Source organism: Dama dama, chromosome 11 (genome assembly GCF_033118175.1).
Source record: "Dama dama isolate Ldn47 chromosome 11, ASM3311817v1, whole genome shotgun sequence".
NCBI classification, from domain to species: Eukaryota; Metazoa; Chordata; class Mammalia; order Artiodactyla; family Cervidae; genus Dama; species Dama dama.
This window is the reverse complement of record NC_083691.1, coordinates 2,776,148-2,794,139: the sequence shown is the minus strand read 5'-3', so window position 1 is coordinate 2,794,139 and position 17,992 is coordinate 2,776,148. Positions and strand designations below refer to the sequence as shown.

The 17,992-nt window shown below is 49.8% G+C and overlaps 1 protein-coding gene and 1 long non-coding RNA gene across 2 annotated transcripts in view; both read right to left on the bottom strand.

Annotated features, from left to right (window-relative positions):
- Window positions 1–15,777, bottom strand: part of LOC133064330 (histo-blood group ABO system transferase-like) — a 31,701-nt gene extending 15,924 nt beyond the window's left edge. The window contains 1 exon segment of the mRNA XM_061154251.1: window positions 15,626–15,777. Coding sequence (XP_061010234.1) covers window positions 15,626–15,638 — 13 coding nt within the window. The 5' untranslated portion in view covers window positions 15,639–15,777.
- On the bottom strand, window positions 5–13,559 carry LOC133064331 (uncharacterized). The gene is made up of 3 exons (XR_009694612.1): window positions 6,450–13,559; window positions 4,120–4,337; window positions 5–3,351 (listed from the first exon to the last, which is right to left on the bottom strand). It is a non-coding gene; the product is annotated as an uncharacterized LOC133064331 (long non-coding RNA).
- Window positions 15,778–17,992: the final 2,215 nt, after the last annotated feature.

The window sequence follows — 17,992 nt, the reverse complement described above, 5'->3', positions numbered from 1 at the left end:
GTCGAGGCCAAAGTCGGGCACTGGCCGGGGACGGCCTCTCCCTCCTTTCCGCTCGCGGGGAAGGTGGGCTGGAACCTCTCCTGGAGCCGTAATCCCACTGAGCCTCGCCCTGCAGTCCCTGGGCACCTGCCTGGGTGCCCCTGCTCACTGGCAGGCCCCAGGGGGCCAGGACCACTCGTACGCTCCGGAGAAGCAGGTGCAATGGCGTGAACTGACCAGCAGGGTGTGTGACGAGACAGAGGACTGTGAGACACAAAGGTCTCGCGTCCCTTGCCGAGGGGATTCCCAGCCTCCTAAACACCCGAATCCCCAGTGCGGTAGGAGCGCGCACCAGGGTTACCTGCAACAGAAACAGTCAGGCCTGGGAGGCCCTGCAAGGAGGCTGCACTCCAGGGAACTGCACGTTTGAAGGAAGTTGCCTCACGTGTGCTGACAAAACCTTGGCTGGAGGCTGTGGGTTTAGCAAGCCCCACGCTGGCGTGCTGCAGTCCATGGGGTTGCAAAGGGTCAGACGCAACTGTGTGAGTGAACTACAGCATCCTGAATGAGCCCCCACCCACAGCCACCACACTGCTGGGTCTCAGACGCCCAAGTCTCATGTTGCAGCGGCCTGAGGGGCTCCCAAGTGTTGGACTAAGAAAACTATACACATCGGGTGCAGTCCAGGAACATTCACCAAAGAACTGCATTTGGTCAAGGATAGACACCTCTGTTTTCTTTGACTAGGTATGAAGATGAAAATGGTATGAAGATGAAAATTCTAGTCACACACATATAGCCAAGACACGGAAGCAACCTAAATGACCATCAAGAGATGAATGGAAAAAGAAGGTGTGGTGTGTAAAAATCAATATATACAGTGGAGCGTTACTCAACCATAGGAGTGAAGTAATGCCACTTGCCGCAACATGGATACCTAGATATTATCATACTAAGTGAAGTACAGGACAGAAAAAGGACAGAAAAAGACAAATATCATATGGTATCACTTATATGTGGAATCTTAAAAAAAAAAAAAAAGGTCCAAATGAGTAGAAATAGATCCACAGACAGAAAACAAGCTGATGGTTATCAAAAGGAAAAAGGGGGGAGAGGGATAAATTAGAAGTTTGGGATTAACATATACACACTATTATATATAAGATAGATACCCAACAAGAACTGGTTGTATAGCACAGAGATTTACTCAATATTATATAATAACCTATAAGGAAAAGGAATCTGAAAAAGAATATATATATATATATATGTATAAATATATAAAATAATGAATCACTTTCCTATACACCTGAAACAGCACAATATTGTAAATCAACTAAACCTCAATAAAAAAATAAAAATAAAAAACAAAACAAAAACTTGAGCTTATACAAGTTTACAATGAATTTGGTAACACTGTATTATATAATTTTGTATAAACTCTATGTGTCCCACATTTTAAATGCTTAAGGGAACTTGATATGCCCAATTTGGGTTTGATTTAATGGATGGACAAGATTTTCAAGTGGATAGGAACATTTTGTTGTACTTGAGAGTCTTCTGTTCCGTCTTGTGTGTCTGAGAGAACTAGATTAATTCAGCTTACAGTCATAGTTTAAAACAAATCATGTGGCATGGAAAAATCCAGATAGAAGCAAGTACTTCCTGGAAGATTCCATTTACATATGATTCTAGGAAATGCAAATCGATCTGTAGTGCCAGAAGCCAGAACAGCGGTTGCCTGGGGATGGTGGTGGGGAGAGCACGGCAGAGAGAAGCTGCGAATGGGCACAGGACTCTCTGGGGGTGAGAGTTACATTCATTTTCATAATTGTCATGATGGGTTTTGCAGGTGTATACATCAAAAGTTGTTAAATTCTATACTTTCTAAATTAATGTGTTGTTTGTCACATGTCTGCTTTACCTCTATAAAGCTGCTTTAAAAAAAAAAGAAAAAGAAAAGAAATGCATCCAGATTGGAAAGGAAAAAGCAGATCTGTCTTTATTCCCATACTACATGTTCATCTCTGTAGAAAATCTGATGGAATCTATTTAAAAAAAAAACAAAATGTGTTAGAACTAACAAGTGAGCAGGTGAGTTTAGCAAAACTGCAGGATACAAGGTCAATATATAAAAATCAATTGTTATTATCAACAACCTCAGATATGTAGATGATACCACTCTAATGGCAGAAAGCAAAGAGAAGCTAAAGAGCCTCTTGATGAGGATGACAGAGGAGAGTGGAAAGCTAGCTTGAAACTCAACACTCAAAAAACTAAGATCTTGGCATGTGGTCCCACCACCTCATGGCAAAAAGGAGGGGAAAAAGTGGAAGCAGTGACAGACTTTATTTTCTTGTGTACAGATTGGCAATCTGTACACAGAAATAATGAACTTCATTCCACATACAAACATTAACTGCAATGGATCATAGACAAAGCTATAAGGGCTGAAACTATAAAACATTTAGGAAAAAAAATACAACTTTTATGGCCTTGGATTAGGTAAAGATTTCTTAGATACAACACCAAAAGCCATATCCAGAAAAGAGAAATTCATAAATTGGATTTAATCAAAATGAGCAACTTCTGCTCTGTTAATGACAGTTAGGAGAATAAAAAAGACAAATCAGCCAGGAAAAAATTATTTCCAAGTCACATATCTGATAAAGGAGCTGCATATAAAACCCAATTGTATGAAAACACACACATTTATATTGTTGCAGTTCAGTCCCCCAGTCGTGTCCGGCTCTTTGTGACCCCAAGGACTGCAGCACACCAGGCCTCCCTGTCCTTCACCATCTCCCAAAGTTTGCCCAAGTTCATGTCCATTGCCTTGGTGGTGCCATCCAGCCATCTCATCCTCTGACACCCTCTTCCTTCTGCCCTCAATCCTTCCCAGGATTGAGGACTTTTCTAAAGAGTCAGCTTTTCACATCAGATGACCAAAACACTGGAGTTTCAACTTTAGCATCAGTCCTTCCAACGAGTATTCAGGGTTGATTTCCCTTAAGATTGATGGTTTTGATCTCCTTGCGGTCCAAGAGACTCTCAGGAGTCTTCTCCAGCACCACAGTTTGAAGGCATCAATTCTATACATAGGGTTAGCCAAAAACCTCATTCAGGTTTTTTTTTTTTTGTTTGTTTGTTTTCCATTCAGGTTTTGCAGTAAAATCTTACAGAAAAACCTTTGGCCAACCCAATACATATATGTATGATCTGAACACACTTGACTTCATTAAAGAAGATATAGAGATGGCAAAAAAAAGTTTATGAAAAATGTTCCTCATTCGTCATCAGAGAAATGTCCATTAAAATCACAGTGAAAGGCGAAAGATTTATACGATCTGAAGAGAAACCAGAGTCTACGATCTGAAGAGAAACCAGAGTATAAGATACCGTTATATATCCATTAGAATTTAAAAGGTCAATAATACCACATGATGGAGAGGATATGAAGCAACCGAAACTCTCTGTGATAACCTAGAGGGTGGGAGATGGGAGAGAGGTTCAAGAGGGAAGGGACAAGCGTATACCTATGGTTGATTCATGTTGGCGTATGGAAGGAACCAACACAATACTGGAAAGCAATTATCCTTCAATTAAAAATAAATAAATTAAAAAAAAATTTTTTTAAGAAATTCTCATATGCTTGTGTGGGGGGTTGTAGTATTACACAACCACTCTGAAAAACAGTTAGGCATTTCCTCCCAGATGACCCAGCCTTTTCAGGAGAAATGAAAGAGTGTCCACACAAAGATTCGCAGGACTGGTACAGCAGGTTCATTTGTCATAGCTAAGAATTCAAATGTCCATCAACAGAGGAAAGGATAAGCAAACTGAGGTGTGGCCGCACCATAGCAGAAAGAATGAACTGGACACACAGGTCTGCGTTGAGGATTCGCAAAACACTGAGAGGCCAGATGAAAAGGAGTCATTACTGCAGTTTCCTTTATATGAAATTCTGGAAAATGCACAGTAGTCTATAGGGACAGAAAGGGGTGTCTGCCCTCTGTGGCAGGGGTGGGGAAGGTGGGACGGGTCACAGAAGGGCAAGAGGAAGCTTTGAGGGTGACAGATTTGCTTGCTGTCCTGACTGTGGTGATAGCTTCATGGAGGTACACAAATGTTAACATTTACCCAACAGCACACTTTGAGTGCGTGTAGCTTGTTGTTGATGGCTTTTAGTCGCTAAGTCATGTCCGACTCTTTGGGACCCCATGGACTGTAGCCCGCCAGGCTCTTCTGTCCACAGAATTCTCCAGGCAAGAAAACTGGAGTGGGTTGCCATTTCCTTCTCTGGGGGCTCTTCCGACGCAGGGATCGATCGCTCAATTATATGTCAACTATTCCTGAAGCTGTTTTAAAAATAAAAAACAGTGAAGCCACAGGGAGATCCCATTTCTCACCAACAGACGGTGAAAGGGCCAGCGATGCTCTGCGGAGGGAGGGAGTGGACTGTGTGGACCGCGCCCGCCCACGCCTTGGGGTGGAGCTTTCTCTAGGCGGGGAACTGGCCGGGAGCGGGCGAGGAGGCATATCACCCCTAAGAGGGCGGAAACTGATCCTTGGGGTGCAAACAAACCTTGGACGTCAGTGATTGTGGCCTTCCAAAGCTTAACCTGACTCAGTAAGGTCTTCTAAAAGATCTCCCTTCACAGTGTCACAGGTGTGTGTGGGGGGGAGGGGGGTTAGCGAGAAACACCGCTGTAGAGAGCAGAAGAGGGTAAAACCCAAAACGAAGGACGATCAGACAGTATCTACCCAGAGGCAGACTCAGCATCGGACCTTGCAGATTCACTGCGGAGCATCTACAGGGCAGAGGAAGCTACACACAAGTAGAATGACTGGTAGGCTTTGTATGTGAGAGCAAAAGACCGGTAACAACCCACGGGTTCGTCTGTGGCAGGGTTGGCGGGGGTGTGCCGATTAAATTGACTTTGGTGTGTCCAATAAAGCGTACTATACAGCCATTAAAAAAAATGCTGTTGGAATTTAAGAGTCATGTTTCAAGCAAAGTACAGAACAGTACAAGTAATATTCTACCCATGTGTGAGAAAAGAGGGTGGAAAGGACATATATTCATTTACTTTTACATTTTTAAAAAAAAAACCTAAAAGGCAGCAGCAGAAGTAAATGCAAAGGTTGTGAATAAAGAGCAAGGGAGCAGTATTGGCAGTGACCAGTGGGCTTGACATGCAGTTTATCTCCTGAAGAGTCATTTTTATTTTTGAGCCAGGTAATGTGCAATGTGTTAGTCGCTCAGCCGGGTCGACTCTGCAACCCTGTGGACTGCAGCCCGCCAGGCTTCCTTGTCTGTGGGATTCTCCAGGCAAGAATACTGGAGTGGGTTGCCATCTCCTTCTCCAAATGTACAATAATGACATTAAATAAATATGTAAATAAACCAGAATAACATGTCTCTTTTTAAATCTTGAAGAGGAGAAAAGCCTAAGTTTGACAAAAGGTTTTCTTAATAGTCCTAAATGGAGGCAAATAAATATGACCCAACGGAGTGCTATGCATGGTTAAAAAGAACCACAGAAAAAGTCAAAAGAAACCAAAGCAGGGAAAAAATGTTTATAACTCATGTCACAGAAAAACCCTAAGTCCCTTAATAATACCTTGTATGACTTAATAAATATGAACAATTGTTGAATTTTTCCTAAGGGCAAAGTGTGTGAGATGACAATGCATGCTGAAAGGCATTCAACCTCAGGATAGGAAGGGCGGGCAGATAAAGATTGTTTGAGACTCCAGTTCTCACCCACCGGGCGGGCAGTGGGTTATTGGCCGTGCCCTGGTAATGAGGTGTGTGCAGGACCAGGTGAGCAGGAACATGGCCATGACCAGAGCAGGGGTGCGGCAGAATGTGACGTCTGTACATCACTCACGTTCTTGCGACTTGTTTGCCTCCAGCGCCCCTCCCTTTTTGTCTGAGCATCCCTTTAGAGAAAATCTTGGAAAAGAAAATCCTCTATACCTGAGCCCTCCAACCCTTCTCCAGAGCCTTCTTAACCCTCACTAGCCAGCCTCTCACCCTGCGCCTCGCTGAAGCTTCCCTACGCAGAGCCTCCAAGAGCCTCTGCACCCTGACCCGATATCTTTGTCCTTGTCTGAGTTGGCGCAGCAGCTGCAGTTGAACTCTTTGGGTTATTTCCCCCGGCTCTTCCTCCTGATGTAGCACGAGAACCGGAGGCTCCAGGCGTGGTCCTGGGCCCCCTCCTGCACCCGCACTCACCACCCGGGGGCTCCTAGCTTGTACTGGAGCATTAAATGCCGTATCTATGCTGCTGACCCTCTGGTCACATCTGCAGCCTTCACCTCTCGTGGCCCTGCAGACCAGGAAACTGGAGTGGCCATCCCCACGGAGGGCACATCAGTTTTATCACGGCCAAACAGGATGTGGGTCCCCATGACCACACCTTCAAGGGGCACTCTTCCTGTCTGAGGAGGGCATCACCATGCACCTGAAGGTCCAAGGCTGAGACTTCCCTGGTGGTCTAGGGGTTCAGAATCCACCTTCCGATGCAGGGGACGGGGGTTCAGTCCGTGGCTGCAGAACTAAGGTCCCAGAGGTCATCATTGCTGTTTAGTTGCTAAGTTGTGTCTGACTCTTCTGCAACCCCATGGACTGTAGCCCTCCAGGCTCCTCTGTCCATGGGATTTCCCAGGCAAGAATACTGGAGTGGATTGCCATTTCCTTCTGCAAGGGGTCTTCCCGATCGAGGGATTAAACCCACATCTCCTGCACTGGCAGAAAGATTCTTTACCACTGAGCCCCAGGGAAGCGCAAGACCCCACATGCTACAGGGCAGTTAAACCCATGAGTCCCAACTAGAGAGAAGCCCGCGCACCACAACGAAAGATCCCGCAGGCCACAAGGAAGACCCTGTGTGTCACAACTAAGACTCAACACAGCCAAAAATAAATAAATAAACATTAAAAAAAAAATCTGAGGCTGGAAATTCCCCAACAATCCAGTGGTTAAGACTTGGAGCTATCACTGCTGGTGCCAAGTACGAGCTCTGGTTGGCGGCCATAAAACAAAACAAGACAAAACAAAAAAACTCCGAGGCATCTTTAACACTTCCTTTTCCTGAATTCAGTTCACCACCACACCATGTCAGCTCCAACTCCCAAGATGTATTCCTGGTCACGAGGGAAAAGGTACGGCAGATCTTCAAAAAATCAAACATATAATTCTTTATCATCCAGCAATTCTGCTCAGGGGCATACACCCAAAAAGAGGTAAAAGTAGAGACTCAAACAGATATTTGGACGCTGGTGTTCACAGCAGAATTATTCACAAGAGCCAAAAAGAAGCAGCACCCCAACATCCATTGATGGATGACGGATAAAGAAATTGTGGGGCATCGTTACTGTGGAGTGTGAGTCAGACTTATAGAGGCTTGTCATGAGATGCAACAGGGTCTTCCCTGGCGGCTCAGATGGTAAAGAATCTGCCCGCAATGCAGGGGTCCCAGGTTCGATCCCAGGGTTGGGAAGATGCCCTGGAGATGGAAATGGCAACCCACTCCAGTATTCTTGCCTGGAAAATCCCATGGACAGAGGAGCCTGGTGGGCTACAGTGTGGGGTGGCAAAGAGTCGGATACGACTGAGTGACTAACACTTTCCCTTTCATGAGATACAACACGGATGGGCTTCAAGGACATCGTGCCAAGGGGAGTAAGCCAGTCACCACAGGCAAATCCTGTAGTTTTCCACTTCTCTGAGGTCCCTAGAGGAGTCAAATCCTTAGAGGCAGAAAGTAGATGGTGGGGGTCAGGGACTGGGGCTGGCACGGAGCACAGAGTTTCCACTTGGGAAGATGAAACGTTCTGGAGAGGGTGGTGGTGATAGCTGCATAATGTACTTAACGCCGCTGGAATGTACACTTAAACGTGGTTTAGATGGTAAGTTCCTTGTTATGTATATTTTACTACAATAATTCTTAAAAAAAAAAAAAGTAGGCCGACAAATGGGGTGGGCTTGCAGGCTCATTTCCAGCTGCTTATGGGGCTCAGCGGCCCGGGTGGGCTGACGGGAGAGTGGGCTGAAGGTGGGTTCCATCCAGCAAAGCCACATCCCGACCTTGAGGATCCCCGTTGGCAGCTCCCCCAGCCCCGTGCGGGATGGCTGGGGGCATCAGTACACGTGTCCTGACTTTCTTCTCGCCCCCTCGCTCGATGGCGTTCAGCACACACATCTGGATGGAGTCTTCTTGGCCCACACTGTGTATGGCACAGCCGCCCCGTGGCTCAGAGCTGGAGGCTGGTCTGGGTCCCTGGCGCTTCCCAGCTGACTTCTGAGCCCCCCGACTCCTCACCCACCTCTGAAACAGAGCAGGCTGCACAGGTGAATCTCAAAAGACTGTTTGGAGGCAAAGTGCAAGGAGCTCTCCTGTACTCCCCCAAAGGCGTAGGGATGGCGGCTCAGGACGGGAAGTGAGCCCCGGGTGGGGAGCAGCGAGGTGAGCTGGACCAGAGAGAGGAGGGAGAGACAGGATGATGGAAGAGATCATGGAAAACTCCTGGCGTTGGAGGATCCAGGGAGACTGGAAGCTGGGCCGCCAGGCCCCAGGATTGGACTGGACATGGCACTTGGGCACGACAAGCAAGGTGCCATGGTGTTTGTCCTGAGTCAGCATCCAGGGAGGGAGAGGGTGTGGGGATGGAGCAGGGAAGGGGTCACGAAGGCTGCACTTCCCTGACAGGTTCTTGAAATCTGTGTGCCCTGACACCACCAAACCACACCCAAAGGTGTCCCGGGGCTGCTGCTGACAGGTCGAGTGAAATGAACAGAGAACACTTTATCCACCACTAACCAAGGAAGTGACTTAAGCCAGGGATTTTTAATTTCAAATATTCAAAGCAAGATCAAACCAGTCAATCCTAAAGGAAAGCAATCCTGAATGTTCATTGGAAGGACTGATGCTCCAATACTTTGGAGCTGACTCATTGGAAAAGACCTCGATGCCGGGAAAGATTGAGGACAAGAGAAGGGGACGACAGAGGATGAGATGGTTGGATGGCATCACCGACTCGATGGACATGAGTTTGAGCAAGCTCCAGGAGGTGGTGACGGACAGGGAGGCCTGGCAGGCTGCCATCCATGGGATCAAGAAGTCAGAAATGACTTAGTGACTGAACAACGACAACAATTCAAAGGGCCTCGGGTGTCTCCTAGGCCACCCTGATCTTCCTCCTTGGAACAGTGCTCCTCTTTTCTTAGTGCTCAGGGGAGGGGAGGAAATAGAGGGCTCTGCAGAGGAGAATGTGGGCATCATCGTCCCACAGGAATTCATTAGAGGAGCCCCAGCCAGGGAGGAACTTTGCATAGAAGGAACAGCTTTGCGCAAAGTCATGTAGAACTCACGGCAATGTCAGGGCTCAGATCCAGGCCAGGGTGACCACCTGCCTGGCTTGCATGAGACCAGTGGAGTCCCTGTTTAGGACTAAATGCCTAAACCAGGAGTGAAAGAAAGTGAAAGTGTTAGTCACTCTGTTGTGTCGGACTCTTTGGGACCCCATGGACTGGAGCCCGCCAGGCTCCTCCATCCATGGGCTTTTCCAGGCAAGAATACTGGAGCGGGTTGCCATTTCCTTCTCCAGGGGATCTTCCTGACCCAGGGATAGAACCCGGGCCTCCCGCACTGAGGGCAGACTCTTTACTGTCTGAGGCACCAGGGAATCCAAGGGAGAGTAGACGATGCCCCAAGTCTCACTAGGTAAGAAGGGAATTCAGAGGACACCCCGACCCTCTTCTGATAATAGCCTCCTGGTAAATGTCTCCAGGATGGATTTCATTTCTAGAAGCGTTCTTAGTTGCAGGTTAATCAACATGGAAGGATCCTCTTCTAAGTCAGAAGAAACAGGCCCTAACTCTGGCCTTTAACTTGGAAGAGTGTCCAAATAGTCTTATCTACTTGCTGTACCCTTGAGGAAAAACAGAGAATTTGGGCAGCAGCCCAGGGGCACACGGACCAGGCACCAACCCGAACGCTTTGTTATGGGTGGAGACGCAGTCTCAAATCGGGAATCCCGAGGGTATTATAATTCCCAGGAGGGAACAAGAAGCCAGGGAGCACACTACAGTGTGTATTAGAAGGGGTGAGCAAGTGCATCAAGAAGCCAGTTAACTCTGAAAAGGTCAAAGGAGCAACCCAAGAAGAAAAAAGAAAATCCAGCCCTCTTTCAGGGATGGCTTGTGGTTTTTAAAAAAAACCTACTGACCTCAATCCATCCATTCCTGAGGGTCAGTCCCTGCTGGGACAACATTTAATCAGCCATTCTGCCCCTGACAGCAGGCAGAAACTCCAAAAGTTACAATTCGGCCCACAGACCCCGATGCCCCAACTCCTAGAGGAGACCTCTGGGGTATTTAATAATCCAGATCAAACCAAGGAGGAAGAGAGAAACTGACGTGCAAATAGGCTGGCCAGGGCTCAAGCTAAACTGAGGACCATGGCTGTTAGCTATGCCTTGCAACCTCAGGACAACCCAAAGAGGCCATGGAAGTTTAACCATCCTCCTGGAGGTAAAACCAGCAGGGGGGAATGCTTCAAATATAAGTCAACCGGCCACTGGGCCAAAAGTGCCAAAAAGAAGCCCCTGGTCCATGCCCAGTCTGCATACGGTCACTGGAGGTGGGACTATCCCCAGTCCCAAAGGGGAAGGGGGCTCCCACTCCCGAGGCAGCCGTGCTGGATGACTCAGGCTGCTTGGGGATTCTGGTGACCCCCCTCAGCGAGCTGTCCATCTCCATCAAGAAGCCCTGGGTGGTCCTTGACGTGGCAGGTAAGAAAGCTGACTTTTTATTTATTTATTTATTTATTTTTTAAGACTGACTTTTTAAATCAATACGGGAGCCACTTACTCTGTCCTGATTTCTCCCTCTGGACCTCTTTCCTCTAAAACCTGCACAGTAACTGCTGTTGATGGAAAACCCTGAAGCTGCTACTTCCCCGGGCCTCTCACTTGCCAGCTGAACACACACCTCTGGAGCTGTGCCTGAGCTTCCTGCCCCACTACTGGGAAGTTTATTCACTCAGTCGTGTCCGGCTCTCTGCGACCCCATGGACTGTAGCCCACCAGGCTCCTCTGCCCACGGGATTCTCCAGGCAAGAGCACTGGAGTGGGTTGCCATTTCCTTTCCCAGAGGATCTTCCTGACCCAGGGATCGAACCTGGGTCTCCCACATTGTAGGCAGACACTTTACCATCTGAGCAACCAGGGAAGTTCTCACCACTACTGGGGAGAGACCATAATACGGCTCCCTCTCAGCCATATGACAATTAGGAGACCCCAGGCAGCCCCTGTTCTTGACTCTGAATAAGAAAGATCACTCAGAAGAGCAAGGTCCTATTCCCTGTAGTTTGGGGTGAAAGAATCCTTAGGAAGTCTATGTCCAACCTGTAAAAATTAACCTTAAGCCAGAAGCCACTAACAAGACATAAAGTTGGAAGCAAAAAAAGTTTGCAACCCCTCACAGATAAATTCTTAAAACATGGCCTCTTAGTACCCCATCTGTCTCCACAGTGAACAAGTGTTAGTCTCTCAGTTGTGTCTGACTCTGCGACTCCATGGACGGTAGCCTGCCAGGCTCCTCTGTCCATGGAATTCTCCAGGCAAGAATGCTGGAGTGGGTAACCGCTCCCTTCTCCAGGGGATCTTCCCAAGCCAGGGATCGAACTGGGGTCTCCTGCATTGCAGGCAGATTCTTCACTGTCTGAGCCACCAGGAAAGCCCCACGCAGTATCCTAATTCTGCCAGTTGTTAAGTCAATGGGGGAATATCGAATCACACAAGGCCTTAGAACTGTACCCAAGGTGGGGGTCCCTGTAAGTCCCCACATGGCCAGTCCTTGCATTAGTCCAGATTCCTGGAGAAGCCAAGCGGTTTACTGTGCTTGCCCTCAGGAGTGCCCTCTTTTGAATCCCATTTCTCCCTCCTCTCAGGATCTGTTTGCCTTTGAGTGAACTAACCCCCAGTGGAGTCGAATGCGACAATATACCTGGACAGCACAGCTTCAGGGTTTTCAAGGCCGCCCACACTTGTTTGCCCAGGCCCTAGGAAGAGAACTGAGGGAAATACACCTAAAAGAAGAGGCTATTCTACACTATGTAGACAGCTTATTAATATGTAATCCCACCATGGAGGCCTCAGATCAGAATACCACTGAAGTCCTTAATTTCCTTGAGACCTGGGTTCACAGGTTCTCCCAAATGAAGGCACACCTCTCAAAACAACAAGTCAAATATCTGAGATATGTTATAAACCCTGGAAGTAGACGGCTATCTCCAGATTGGAAAACAAGCTATTTTAGGCCTAAGCCATGGGCAGCAAAACGAAAATTCTCAATTTATCCAAGGGAACAGCAGGGCAGATTGGGAGGTGAAAAAAACAGCTCTGAGGCCCATACCAGGGAGAAACCAACACTGGGAAAAGCCATTTGGCCTCAGCAGACAATCAATCTCCAATCCTGTTACTCAATACAGGTGGGGAAACTGAAAACTGGTCTGCTTGTTTGTTCTCCTGGATCCTACAAGGTATAAAAAGCTTTCTGTCAGGAGGTTTTCATGTTTTCATAACCCTTTTCTTTTCAGTCAATGTTGATTTGTGCCATATTTCCTCTAGTGCTCCCTTGTCTTCCCAAGTGTCGAAAACTTGTGACTTTTCAGTCCAAGAAGGAGACCTGGAACCAACAGGGCCAGATCTCCCATTCTAAAAGTAGAGAAACATGTTCAATTTTAATCCTGATATAAACAAAAATATACACCCAAGCAGAATGACTTCATGGCAGGGGTGACGTCATCCACTGACTGGTCAACAGTCAAGGGAGCCCTCTCAAAGTTCACCTGATTCCTTCCCCGTCTAGGCCCTTTTATTGTTGTTCTTCTTTCTAGCCCTTGTTTGTTTAACCTTTTGATTAAGTTTGTGTCTACTAGGCTCCAAAGTTTGCAGTAAGGCTCATGATGACTCAAGGAGTTCAACCCATTTCCGTGGAGGGTGATTCAGGTCCCTACAAGTCCTTGGAACAGTCAGCAAGGGACTTCTACACCTCTAGGGAAACCTAGGGTCTCCGGGAAGACCAGCAGGATGAAGTTTCAGAAGAGACCGTCAGTCCCTTACCCCTTAAGGATAAGGGTGTAGAGTCTCTCAGTGGGAAGTGAGACAGGCTTGGACTCTGGACCCTTTTCTGCAATACTTGCACCTGGACACACCTCTCCCCCAGCAACAAAACACAAAGAAACTCTATGGCACTAAAAATAACTCCATGCATGCACAGTTGGGGTAAATTCTGGACAAAAGATACCAAAAAAACACAAAAAACCACCAAACCACCCCTTAGTTATCACCTCTGAAAAGCCAGGAACAAAAGCAGGGGATTGGGAGCAAAAGCAGGGTAGCCCGCATGCGCCCTGCTCACAACAGCACCTGAGGGGTGGGCAAACCACCCTGCAGTCCCACGCCTGGACAACCCCTACTGTCACCCCACATAAGGAACAAGCTTGCCCACCTCCCACCCCCCAGTAAGCGAGCAAGCAGGGGAACCTGCTACTTCTCACTGCCCTCTGCTGCCGCAGAGCCCCAGTAAAACCTTGCCTGAACTGCTCCTCTGGCCTCTGGCCAGTCTCTGCTGTCCAGCCTCTGGTCAATTTCTGTTGGCTGGGAAAGGCCAAGAGTCCCGGGCCCCTGGCCCCCACGCACCGCCCTCACAAGCGCCTCTCTGCTTTGGTCATGAAGAGCAGACTCTGAGGACACACGGCTTTAGGGAACCAGTACAAACTTGAACCAGTTGAGCTGGGAACACCCAGCATGTCCTTCCCAGTCTGTTTGGGAAAAGGATTTCTTCCGGGAGCACTGCCCTGAGACCCAGCTGGAGCCAAGAGAACTTCTGTGTCAACTGTCAGAAAAAAGAGCCTGCCATGCACCCTGGTCTTCCGAGAGATGTGCGCCCCCAGGCACCCAGGGGCACCCGTGAGCAGGCAGAGGGCTGGGTCCTGCTCCCATGACCCCCTGAAGGGCGGCGGGAGTCGGTCTCCCTCCGCCGCCTCCTCGCCGGTGGTGGCAGGCACCCCCTACGGCCAGTCCCCCCACTCCCGTCCCTGGAGCCAGGAGGGCGCAGAGCGAGGGATCCAGGTGGGTGCTGGTCGCCTCTCCGACCCTCCCAGCTTCCTACCAGGGCCTCCTCCTCCTGCTCTGGGTTGGCGGGTGGCCAGGAGGGCAGGGGAGACTTCCTAGGTGTTTGGAAAGCCCAGAGCCCCCCGGGGCCCTCCTTACCTTTCTCCACCGGTCAAGTAAGGGTAGAGTCCAGGGGCTGGGGTCTGACCTCAGCCCCGGCTGGTCCCTGGGAGGAGGGGACCACAGAGCCGCCTTCCCATTCAGGCCTCCGACTGCCACTCTGGCAGGTTCGTTACCAGCGGGCCCCAGATGAGGCGCCGGGCCCTGGGCCGGCCCGGGACTCACGCACAGAGGGGTCAGGGCCTGGTGTCCTGGCCCGCCCCCAGGAGCGGCCCCGGCCGCAGGGTGCCCCCCGCGCCCCGCCACCCCGCCTCGCACTGCGGGCGCTCGCTGAGCTGGACTCTGTGAGGGGGGCACACGAGTGCCCCCGTGCGGGGGTCCTGAGGAGTCCAGGTGCCCGGCAGTCCACTTGCCTGCAGAGCCTGGGTTTCGCATGGGCAGTCACAGGGGCTGGGAGGGTGAGGGTGAGAGCAGGCGGTTCCCCTGAGGGAGAGGAATGGTTGCCAGGAAGCCACAAGGTGGGGCGGGAGGGGCCAGGCTGAGCCTCCACCCCCCACCCCGGAGCAGCACCCTAGTGGTGCTCGGCCCTTTCCTCCTCTGCCGCCCGCTCTGGTCCGCTCCCCTCTGCCTCTCCACCCCCAGCCTCACGGGTGACCTTGGTTGACGGTGGATGGGGTTCCGGCTGGGCTGGGTTCTGCCATCCAGGACGCAGCCTCTTTGCCCCTTGACCAGTTCGTCCTTCCCTCCCTCCCTGCTTCCTGCTCTGTCCCTGCCCCCACCAACCCCCCACTCCCCAGATGTCCTAGGTTCCAACTTCCCACACTGGCACTGGGACAGACTTTGACTCCGGAGGGGCTTTGACCAGGCAGTCTTCATAGCAGAAGGAAGTCCTTCAGTGACCACCTGCTCCCTCCTCCGGGGCCCAGACAAGTGGAGGAAAGAGAGAGAGCTCCAGAGATGTGGCTATTGGGGATGATTCTACCTGGGGGAGACTTGGCCGTCGAATCAGGACAGCTGCCCTCAAGGGTCTGCCCTCCACCCTCCACCAACCTGGGCATGTCCAGGCTCCTCTGTCCATGGAATTCCCCAGGCAAGAATACTGGAGTGGGTAGCCATTCCCTTCTCTAGGGGATCTTTCCTACCCAGGGACAGAACCCCGGTCTCCTGCATGGCATGTGGGTTTTTTATCGTCTGAGCCGCCAGGGAAGACCTCCTTCCCTGGGAGCCATCACCATTCTTGCCGGCGACCACCCACCACACATGCAAGGCCTTCTCTGCGCCCGTCTCCTGGTTCAGGACCACCGGCTCTAACCCCGCTGGGCACGCTGGGCCAGATGGTCAGATCCCTCGAGAGGTGCCCACAGCCCCGCTCCTGGAGCCCTTGGCCCTCCCCACTCACCTCTGGGATCCATGGCTCCTGAGAGGACCTGCAAGCCAGGTGCCTGGAGGCAGAGGCCGGGGATGGGAGGCTGAGGTCTGAGCAGCAGAAGCTGAAGGCAGCTCTGGCCTCAGGCTCAGAGCCAGAGCTGAGGACTTAGGGCCAGCCCCTTCCCCAGGGCCAATCCTGTCTGTCTGTTTGGGGTGGGAGGAGCCTCAGCAGCTCACCTGTTTGCCCAGATCTGCCCAGGGCCGCCAGCTGGGTTAGTCCCACGACAAACCAGACTTGTTGGCTGGATGCCCAAAGCTGGCTGCCCCCCGCAGCTCGGGGGCAGCGTCTTGCCCACACCTCGGATCACAGAGGGGCCCAGTGGGCCGCTCCGCCTGCTCACAAGGCCAAGCCCTGCCCCGCGCTCTGGCCCTCAAGCCCGGTGAGGGGGGCGGGTGGTAGACCCCTGCTTGCCCCCCTCTCCCCCCATCTACCCCCTGGGCCGTCTCTCCACCCTGTGGACTGCTTTTCTCAAACACCTGCCTCACCTGCCTGACTGCTGAACAGACCGGAGACCTGGACACTCGCTGCGCCCCGTCATTCTCTCTGGAGGGAAGCTTCTGGTCCCAGAGAATTCCAGCATTCAGGGGTAAAGAGCAGCTTCAGTGAAGTTGTCTCCCGTGTCTTCTGGGGAGGTCCATCTGGGGAGCGGGAACCTCAGGCTGGTGGGCCTCATTCAGAAATCCAACATGGCCCAGCTCACCAGCTCAGAGCGGCAGAGGAGACAGCAGCCCTCTCTCTGGCCCCCTCCCCCAGCTCATGCTTCGTGCGCTGATCCCCCCCGCCCCCCACCGAGGGAGGGGGACGAGGGAACCAGGCTGGACGGGGAGCCGCCTCCTGAGCAGGGGCTCACGGGCTCATCCTACGACCTGGACGCTCTCTCCTCTCGAGCTTCCATCTCTGGGTGCCGGCCACTGGGGAAGGAGGAGGGGTCCTTCCACCCGCATCCCAAGGGCAGATCCTCGCCTTTGCCGAGCTGGGGCTGGGAGAGCCGCAGGACAAGAATGAAATCGTGCCATTTGCAGCAATGTAGATGGACCCAGAGATGATCATACTCAGTGAAGTAAGTCAGAGAAGGACAAATATCATATGATCTCACTTATATGTGGAATCTAAAAAAATGATACAGATGAACTTCTTTACAAAGCAGAAATAGACTCACAGACATGGAAAATAAATTTATGGTTACCAAAGGGGAAAGGATGGGAGAGGGATAAATTAGGAGTCTGAGACTAACATATACATACTACAGTATATAAAACAGAACCAACAAGGACTCACTGCATATCACAGGGGACTTGACTCAGTATCTTGTAGTAACCTATAATAGAAAAGAATCTGACATATATATACTGAATCCTAAAGATACCTGAAACTAACACGTTGTAAATCAATTATATTTCAGTAAAAAAAACTTTAAAGAGTTGAATGAAAATCAACTGTCACCTTTACCTCATACCATATACAAAAAAATTAAATCCATTTTTAGTTAATTTTTCTGAACCTAAATATAAGAGCTTATAAATAAAGCTCTTAGGGGAAAACAGAGGTTTCTTGACTTGGATTCAGTGATGGACTCTTAGATATGACTCCAGAAGCATAAGAAACAAAATTTAAAAAAAGTAAGTTGAGCTTTATCTGAATTTTAAACTTTTGTGCATCAAAGAACACTATTGAGAGAGGAACAGCAACCACAGGATCAAGGGGGGATATTTGCAAATTGTATATCTGGTGAGTATCCAGCGTCCAGAATGTACAAGGAAACTTGAGGATGCAACAAACAACACTCAATTTCAAAATGGACGTTTCTCAAGATACACATCGCCAATAAGCACACGAAGAGACGCTTAGCCTCACTAGCCATCGAGGATACTTATACACATCAAAGTCACAATGAGACAACCCTTCACACCAAATAAAAAAAAGAAAGGAAAATGACAAGCGATGTGAGGGTGTGGAGAAATTGGAACCCTCACGCTTTGCGTGGGAATGTAAAATGGTGCAGTTGCCATGGTGAACTGTTTGGCAGTTCCCCCAAAATGTAAACATAGAATTATTCTATGACCCTGCAATTCCACTCCTGGGTACAGACCAAAAGGAATTGAAAACAGATACAAAAATAAGTACACGCACCCAAACGTTCATAGCAACACTGTTCACAATAGCCGAAAGGTAGAAAGAACCCCAACGTCCATCAACAGATGAATGGTTAAATACAGTGTGATCTGTTCACACCATGGAATGTTGTTCAGCCGTAAAAAAGAATGAAGTATCGATACCTGCCACCTCGTGGATGGACCTCAAAAACAATGTGATCAGTTAAAGAAACGAGACGCAAAG